The sequence below is a fragment of the Protobothrops mucrosquamatus genome, unplaced genomic scaffold (assembly GCF_001527695.2).
Source record: "Protobothrops mucrosquamatus isolate PMUCROS unplaced genomic scaffold, P.Mucros_1.0 scaffold95, whole genome shotgun sequence".
NCBI lineage: Eukaryota > Metazoa > Chordata > Lepidosauria > Squamata > Viperidae > Protobothrops > Protobothrops mucrosquamatus.
In genome coordinates this window covers 472,151-482,079 of record NW_015386470.1, presented here as the reverse complement: position 1 = coordinate 482,079, position 9,929 = coordinate 472,151, and the positions used below count along the sequence as shown (strand labels likewise).

Below are 9,929 nucleotides of genomic sequence, written 5' to 3'. Positions count from 1 at the left end.
TATCACACAAGGCAAGATAGAGTTGTGGGCAATTTTCCTAGTTGTTAAAAATATATTTTGCAATTAATCCACACATTACAAAAGTACCAGAAACATAACCCAGATCCGTATCATGGGCTCAGTAAAGCTGAAGGCTGTCAAATACCCAGAACTGGTATGTTTGGATAGATTAACACTTTTGCTTTCTCAAATCTGTTAATATTTATTAAGCGAAAGTAATAAAGAAAAATGTGCCAAAGTCCAGTCTGAACTGTAGAGGCAACAGCCAACACTTTTCGACGATCATGAGCCAGACACCAGCCCCATCTAAGCCACTCGATGACAAGTCTGAAGAAAAGACTTTTGCGTTTGGAGTTCCTGACATTGTTGTTGTCGTCATTTATTTCATCTTTGTCCTAGCTGTAGGAATATGGGTAAGTCCTCTAAATGGCCATTTTGGCAATAAGGGAAGTTCTATCTGTATCCTTTAGGTGGACAATACTATGGCTCTGCAGAAAGTCACAGGCTTCTTGTTCCTGATGTTTTTTGGGCCTGATAGCTGCATTAAGGTTGATGACTTTCCCTTCTTAACACAAACCCTAGCTGGAAAGAAATCATTCTCTTTGCAAAAGGGAGGCTTTTTATTTATGTTATTTATCACATAGACAACTGTTTAGTTTCACAGGTGAATTTATACACCTTTCTCCTGATACCACAAATATGAAAGATAGCTGAATATTCTCCACAGTGTTCTTTATTTTCACTGTTGCTCTAGAACAGGAGTGTCAAACTGCTGGCCTGCAGGCCAGATGCATCATAGCAAAACCGCGCCCACCCCATTGCCGGCAATGGCAAAGAAGTCATGATACATTGCGACACGTCACTTGATGTTGCTCTAGAACAGTGATGGTGAACCTTTTAGAGACCGAGTGTCCAAAAACTGCTCTGCCCCACCTGCCCCCATCCCACCTGCTCACAGAGCCACCCACCGCCTCCATAGCCCACTGCAGCAGATCGCCCAGGAGGCCCTGCAGCACCATGGTGGCCATGCCCTCCACCCACACCCCACAGCATCATCTGAGTGCAATGGGACATGAGGGTAGAGTCTTGTCCCTGCTGTTCAGCTGCCATGTCCTTGGCTGCGCTGCTCCACATGGGCCGTGCCCGGGGACAACTCTCCTCCAGGGGGGCTGCTGTTGAAGGGGCCATGGGGGAAGGCGGGGCTAAGGCAAGGGTGCCCGTGCCCATAGAGAGGGATCTGAGTGTCACCTCTGGCACGCGTGCCATAGGTTTGCCACCACTGCTCTAGAACCTTATACAAGCAATCACAATAGTAACAGTATGTTTCAGAACAGTTGCTGGCCCTGGATGAGACCAGTAGAAATTGCCTTACACCAAATCAGCCCATTAATTCATTTAGCCTATTGCTGACAATGACTAACAATAGCCTCCAAGGTTTTTGGGCAGGGGTTATCAACCCTTATCTGAAAATGCTGGGCAATTGAACCTGAGGGCTTCTGCATGCAAAGGAGATATTCTGTCATTGAAAGACTGTCCTTGCCCTTTTCTGAATCCATCACTCCAACTTTCTGCCTTCAGAGTATCAGCAGCCATATCTGTCTCTTTCATATCCAGCATCTGATAAATGCAAACCTTCTCTCTCTAACTTTGCATTTAGTATACACACTTTGAAGTGATTAAATCTATCACAATCCATCTATGCTAACTTATAGTAGTGAATTTATTAATTCCTTACATAATGAATGTATTGTGTGCCAGTCTTGAAGACAGTATCGCTCTCAGGTTCGCTGTGTTCTGGCATAAAACCTTGAATGCCAGTGTCCATAGTAAGGAATAGGTACTGAGACATGCCTGCTTTGTGTTGCATATGGTTGAGGCTATATAAAAGACTCATAAATAAATCAATAGATCAAGGTTTAAGAAAAAAGGTGGAGCAGGTAAAACAAACACGTGATTCTGTTCTATTTATTTCTCTGCACTTCTTCCTTGTAGAGAATTTCATCCAGAAATATTTTTCTATCTTTGTTTCTACTTGTGCTGCCAATACCCTTTGAAAAGCCTCTTTGGGGAAGGAAGGTGATTATACAGCAAGGGTTAAGCCTCCAAGCTGCGTATGATACCCCCATCCCATTATTTTCAATATCCATATCCCTTTTGTCTTCAGTACCACAGTAAACTTAACAGGGATTTTAAAAAGTAAAAAATTTCAACTCCAAGAAAAAATCTCACTTGTGACACTTGTGGAACATCACCTTAGCCAGAGAAGTCAACAGTGAGATCAAAAGAGCTATGCAGTTGTAGTTGCACATAAAAAAGCAGTGGAGCTTTTATCCCATAGTTTCATACACCATCTTGATCTTTTTGATTCACCCCCACCCTAAAATGGTGCCTAAAATGTCTGTGGAGATTCTCAGTCATCCAGGTCATAGTTGTCCCAAAGATGCTTTTTCACAAGGCAACTGGACTTTCTTGTTTTCCTTTGAAGATGTTTTGCTTCTCATCCAAGAAGCTTCTTCAGCTCAGAGCTGTCCCATCTATGTTTAAATGTAGCCCCAGTGCCATCCACCTTGGTCAGAGAGGCTCACAACTTAGACACTTTGGGGGATATAAAAGGAGAAGGAATGGAATAAATCTCTTATTTTGTTAAATATTTCTTCCTTTTTTAGAAGTAATTTTATTATAAGAAGATTTTATAAAGGTTTTTAAAAAATTCCAGAAGCAAAGGAAAAGTTGGAAAAAAGAAGGTATAAAAGAATTCAAAATAGGTGAAAAGAAAAAAGCAAAAGAAAAATATCTAAGGAAATGAGTTCCAATCTTCTTTGCAGCAGTTATAAACATAATTATCGTATTCACCCACCCAAATTATATATTATATAGTTCCCTTCTGTAATGGTATGTGGGAATAACTTTGGAAGACCAAGCAAAGAGATGCTGTCCAGGGAACAGTCAGATAAGAGGGAGCAGAGCCTACAGCTGCATAGTGAGCAGAGCAAGAGACTCAGGATTGACCCTTAGGCTGAAAAAATGACCGTCATCTTTTCAGACTTGCAAGATCCTATTAATGTAGCTTTACAATAAAGTGTAATTAGATTATCTGGCCATGTTTCTCGTCTAATTTATCTGGGAAAGCTGACACCTTCTTTCCTTAAGCAAACATTTTTAGTAAATAAATTCTAAAATCACCAGTTCATTTCTATCCATGCTGTAGCAAAAAGTCCATAAAGGATTTCAAATCTTTTATAAAAGTAATTGTAATTCCTTCCTCCTTCAGTGAATGTCATATCATTCAATTTTCTTAAAATCCAAGCCAGTATTTTCCTTATTTCAGTATTTTTTTCCTTTTTTCTTTAGTCTTCTTTTCGGGCCAGTCGAGGAACAATTGGAGGCTATTTCTTGGCTGGAAGATCCATGACATGGTGGCCTGTGAGTATAAATACTTTATTAGTTCTACATATTTTTGAAAATATCAGAACTGTGATTCTAAGGCTACCCCCTCCCCCCAAAATAGATGCCCATCATGTGGCAGTTGAGACACAGAAAACTAATGCTAAACTGACCTCATGGTCATTTGGATTTTTGCAACCTGGATTCTATTCCATTCCATTCCATTCTTATATACTGCCTATTTCCTCAATAAAGTGACTCTTTGGCAGCTCTAACTCTAAGTGCAAGAGGTAGAGACATGATTAAAAAAACAGTCTTGCTTCATATAACTACCAGTATAGTTTTAATTTTGTTTTATGCATTTAAATAGTAATGGCAGTCAGTACAGGTAAATCCTAAAAGAAAACAGAACAACAAACTCAAACAGATTCACAGACTACCCTTTTTTCAAAGTTCAGATTTTGTCTTTAGCATAAGCTAGACAACCCTGTGTTCTCTTGGGTCATCCTTTGAGAGAAAGGTAGCGGAATATGATGCGACCAGAAAAAAACATTAAATTTTAAGCTGACCATATTTTTTTCCCAATATTGTATGGTTCCAAGATCATCTAAGAAGAGTATGTATCTTAAACAGAAAAATAATTGTAGTGGCAAGCAAAATTTAATAAGTCAATTTTTACTTACCTAAACAGATAAATAGAATGACACACAAGTGGGCAAAACAACAGTGGGAGTGGGACCAACTTCTGACTTCCAGTTGACTTCTCCATTGACGTTGCTTGCGGGAAGTTAGGAGGGAGCAGTGGAAATCACGATCAGGTGACCATGGGGACATTGCAATACACACTGAAAGGAATGTAGTGTCTCTGGCAGCCTTGAGTACACTGTGCAAACAGCCAAATGTATTCCCCATTGTGTGCCTGCTTACTCTCTGGGCTGAACATTTCAAAGGGTGGTGGAGTGGAGTGGAGGAAAGCAAAGTACAGTCACAGTCATTTCCCACTGCTTCACTTAGCGAAGGAGTTGCTGGTCCCAATTGTCATTAAATAAAGCCTACTAGCATATGAAAATAATTTAATGAATACAACTTTAACTAAGAGTACTGCAGATAATAATAATAGAAAAACAAGGTCAGCAACAATGCACAGAGACAACTTAAAGCTGCTGTTGCTAGTGGCTGACTATACAACCCTGGGTAATACTATCTTGCTGCTAGCAACCTCACCTTTAAGACTAGAGACTGGCATCCAGCTCTACAGAGACCCCCCCAAATTAATTCACCCCAATCAACCTTCCATCATTTATAAATGACTTGCTGATCACCCAGACATTAACTGACCCTCTTTTGATCCTCCCAGACATTTATTGACCCCTCGGATGATTCCACTGACCCTTGAGAATCAATATCAATCACTTTATTTTTATGCCCCTTTAATCCCTTTATTCGGGGTGGAGCCGGGGCAACTGAATGGAGCTGAGCATTTACTGACTGGATGCCCTTCCTGATACCTATGTGGAGTTCACAGCAGATAGTTTCTCTTTGTACCCTGATAGAGAGACATCTGCTGCTGCCTAGGATTGAATTCTCAACCTACCGAGTGGGAGGCAAGCATCTTCACCTGTAGGCCACTGTGCCACTTGGTGGGGAACTCTATGTTACACTAATTACTTTGGGGAACCCTATGTTACACTAATTAAAAAGAAGAAGTAAAAAAAAGAGGTGACTTAGATATTAGTAGCTATAGTATATATATGCAAGTAAGTGACATTCAACTCTGCAAATCATAGCCTTGTTGCAGTCTGGAGTGTCCAGTGGTGTTTATGTGGGTTGCATAAAGTGCAACACATTAAGGCTTCAATCACACAGTTGTTGCCACCATCTTGACCTTTTATAATACTCTGTGAATACTTCTGGTGGCCAAATAATTAGTATGGTAAGCACTGGGAGGAGGGAGGGAAATCAAATCCATTGCCACTCAGGTAGGCTATTTAAAATGCAATAAGACCAAGGAAAGCAATGAAAAACTTTATCTCAAGCAGCATTATATTGCTGGCAGCCAACTGAGGATTTAAATAGCTAAACTTCATATTTGTACACAAAGGAATGTACAATGCCACCTGGGATTTATAAAGTATTATTGGCTCTTAAAATATGATCACCAAGGCTTTGAAAAAAGAATGGGGATAAGGGGAAACTTTGTAGAGCCACAAGGGATATAATGGAGATTTTCAAGATTTTTCTTTTAAAATAAAAATAAACATCCCTCAGGTTCAGAAGAGCTACTGTTCTCTTACCTGAAATGAGGGCAAAAATATATTTTTTCCCACTGTCTAATAACTTCTTCATTTATTGAGCAACTTTATAAAGATTGTAGCTTTCTGTGCTAAACCACTTGGATTTAAATCTCTAAAATGATTCACTGCAAAGCCATAAACCTTTTGAAGGACACATTTTCTTTGGCGCAAAAAGGCAATATAACAGTAATTTAAAGGCCCAGAGAAATAAGTGTCAGTGGGATAAATATCTTTTTCACCCTCCCTCAAAAATACAATGCTGTAGATCTTTTGAGTTTTTAACTGCAAGCTGAATATGGCCTTGAACTTCAACTTTGGGTTACATTAACTGAAAATTCTATAGACAATGTTTTCCCCATGCCTTTAATAGACACAGAATTACACACATACACATGTATAAAGTTTTGATGTGCTTTGTGTTCCAGTGATATTTAAACTCTCGTTTATCTACCGTAATATTGTGGCAAATTTAAAAGACTGACAGGAAGCCAGCTATGCTGAACAACTTCCTTGCTAGATTAAATTTCGTTAGGGAAAAGGCAAATTTCATGAGAATAGAGTTCCAGAAGAGATATGTTGATTTGTTTTTGTGAAGACCCTATATTAACTTTTTACCCCCTCCCAACTAATTGAGCTCTGCCCTAAAGAAGACCAAGTGTTGCTTTGTGTTTCTAATTCTTAAAAAGAAAAAAAACCTAACTATTCATTATGAAAGATTGATGAGATGCTATACCTCTAAGAAGCAAATTAAGTCATCTAATCTCTGACAGCCATATTTCTTTTCATTTGAACGAAGGACTGGACAGATAACCCTTAAAAGATTCATTGTAAGCATCAGCATATAATCCATTTGTCCAAAAATCTGAACTTTCATTTTAAAACAACCTCAATCATACTAAGCAACTTCAAGTAGCTTTCAATGCCTATGTATGCTTGCATGCCTATGGACACCTTTATCCCACCCTGCATATATACATACATATAATAAAAAGTCAATGCAGTCCTAGGCTGCATCAACAGAGGCATAGTGTCAAGGTCACATGAAGTGTTAGTATCATTTTATACTGCTTTGGTAAGACTACACTTGGAATACTGTATCCAGTTTTGGTCAACCATGATATAAAAAAGATGTTGAGACTCTAGAAAGAGTGCAGAGAAGATGATTAGGGAGCTGGAGGCTAAATCATATGATGAACATTGCAGGAACTGGGTATGTCTAGTCTAACAAAGAGAAGAACTAGGGGTGATATGATAACAGTCTTCCAGTACTTGAGGGGCTGTCATAGAGAAGAAAGGATCAACCTATGCTGCAAAGCACCTGATAGGCAGGACAAGAAGTAATGGGTGGAATATCATTAAAGAGAGATCCAACCTAGAAATGAGGAGAAATTTCCTGACAGTGAGAACAATTAATCAGAGGAACAGCTTACCTCTGGAAATTTCAGGTGCTCCATCACTGGCTGACTGCCAGCTGTCAGCAGTTTGGCAGTTCAGTTCTCATTGGCTCAAGGTTGACTCAGTCTTTCATCCTTCCTAAGCCGGTAAAAATGAGGACCCAGATTATTGGGGCAATACTATTAAGAGACATCCTTCTGTACTGCTCCTTAAACTAGGCACTTTATTACTTGTTAAGGAAGCATTGTCTTTCACAGCAGAACAAACTGAAGCGTCAATCATCCTGATTAAATATTTGCCCAATGATCTATTTTCATTGAACAGATACTGTAGCACTTCCAATCCACAAACATTTGGGCTTGAGAAGTTCCTGCTTCTTATGGGACCACTCAGAAGTTTATGGAGCTAATCATCATGGTGGGTCTCTTGGGACATTGCTGAATAGGGCAAATGTTATATACGGAAATGGAGGCAGGAGGGCACTAATCCTGCAAAAGCTTAGAGCAAGTTCTTTTCCTTCTCTGAGCAGCTCTGGCTTATGAGGTTTGGTCTGACCTAGGTTTTGGGTAATACTGAAACCCAGCATTCATGCAGATTTGACAAATTCTCAGATGGCTTGAGCAGGACCAATTTCTCCTGTTCAGATCTTCAGTGACTTGAAAAGTATGTTCCCTGGTTTTCTTAATAGTCATGTGACTTGCCTGTTGATTGTTTGAAAAATGGTAGTTTTACTGTCTCTGTTTCCAAATAATTACTCAGCATGTTTGCTTTCAATATATTTGTGCCATCTTTGCCCCAGTGTTATTTAATGATGCTTTATTATTGTTAAATGTTTGATAGCACCAGACTTTATATATTCTATATTTAGGAGGCCAACCAGTTTTAAAGTATGTATAGCTAGCAGGCGATAAGAAATTCAGTATGGTAGACATGACCATGTGATTGAAGATTCATCTTTTTTTAAAGTGTGCTACAAAATAGTAAAAGGGATAGGGCTTCTATTATATAGTCAAGCCTACCATATGGACATTTTTTAATCCCCATCCCCTCTCCCAAATACCCCCCCAAATTGTTTTAATAATTGAATCATAAATCTGATGAATGGGGTGCCTTATTGACGGAGGTCTTGAAAGTCATCTCTATTTGGCCAGGAGTGCTACCCAGGAAGTATTTGAAAGGCTCTAATCAATTTTCAAATGCCCAAGATAGCTGCTTGAACTGGCATTACAGATTTCCATACTGATTTCAGCTGTCTAGAATAGTTTCCAAAGTGGGGTGTACAATTATTTATTTTATTGATTGATTAAATGTATATACATGGTCCAGGAATGCAGGAAGAAAATGTTAGAATGTTCTATTTCCATTTAATGTTTATATTTTAAAAAGTAGAAAATTAAGCTGCATTAACAGTGAACTGAATATATAAAATATATGTATTTGGGGGATATTTTATACTACATGCAGTATATCAATATATATGCAATAGTGCGTGCATATAATATATCAATAAATAAAAGCACATGCATTTGGGATTCACGCTCTCTCTCTCTCTCTCTCTCTCTTTTTTTTTTTTTTTTTTTTTTACTGATGACGTTGATAAACCCAGAAAGTTTGGAGACCAGTGATTTAGACTATACAGAATCTTTAGGATTATATATAAAAATGTCCGAGAATTGCTTTGTAGGTTCTGCTGGGAATAGATAAAATAAATCAAGCCCAACAGATCAATAGCAGTACTAAATGCTATGCACAAGCCAAATTCAGTGGGCATTTGTCTTTGCCTTTCAACTCCTTATAGGCAGGAGGCAGAGAATCCACCAGCATTTTAAAATGTAATGAAATGATGAGATGGTTCTTGTGCTGGAACAAATCAGGAAATGCTATAATTAAAGCAAGCCCTCTTGGAAAAAATGTCATGCCATTTCCAATGTTTGGGGCATTTTAGCAGTTTAAAGAAAGGAACAAAGAAAATCCATCACCAAACCAGTTTGTGCATTTAAAAAAAAAAATCTTTACATAAGCTATACAAATTTGACAATTTTCCTATAGATCCTATGGGGGGGAAAAACAATGGACCAAAAATATGCTTCAAAACATAATTGGAAAAGGAAGCAATGAAACAGAGCATATGTCAGCTGGACTCCACGTTCCTATTTATTTGTTAGTAAGATATAGGATTTCACAGTAGTATACATAGCACTCTCTCCTGTTTCCCCACCCCCTAATTACAGTCCTTTGATATATGTTGGACTGAGACCATGACAGTTAGTGACCTTCCACGATCAAAGGTGTACTTGAACATGGGTTTTCCAAGTTCCCTTCCAATCACTGCCCTCTATTGCTCTTCCTTGTAAAAGCACAATAAAAGATAATACCTTCTTTCAATTAAACTTGGTTCGTGGTAACTATCTGGATGTATCCATGAATAACAAGGTGCGACATTTTACCATGCTTAGTAGATTTATAAAAAAGCAAAATAATAATAATTTGGACTCAGCTATAGACACTAACTCTGAAGATTTTAAAGATTAATTGAATTCTTTAGGGGATTGATTGATAGTTGGAAAAAAGTTATGGAACTTTTTATTATATATACATGATAATTAGAGAGATTATTATAAACAGAAAGATGGAAAGGCTTGACAGGACCCAGGAATGGTTGGTGAAGTTGATGGAACTTGCTAAGATAATCAAATTGATATATTTGATCAGAAAAAAAGACATTGATGCAGACTGGAAACTCTTTATAGACTTTTTGCATCCAACAGAAAAAATAAACTTATGATATAATGGTTTTGATGCCCATAAAAAGTATAGATTATAGAAAAATGAGTCATGCTGTAACTATAGTATAAG

The 9,929-nt window shown here is 38.2% G+C and overlaps 1 protein-coding gene across 1 annotated transcript in view; it reads left to right on the top strand.

Annotated features, from left to right (window-relative positions):
- Nucleotides 1-219: 219 nt before the first annotated feature.
- Nucleotides 220-9,929, top strand: part of SLC5A9 (solute carrier family 5 member 9) — a 28,993-nt gene continuing 19,283 nt past the window's right edge. The window contains exons 1-2 of the mRNA XM_015812546.1: nt 220-413; nt 3,352-3,423. Coding sequence (XP_015668032.1) covers nt 285-413; nt 3,352-3,423 — 201 coding nt within the window. The 5' untranslated portion in view covers nt 220-284. The remainder of the gene's footprint in view (nt 414-3,351; nt 3,424-9,929) is intronic.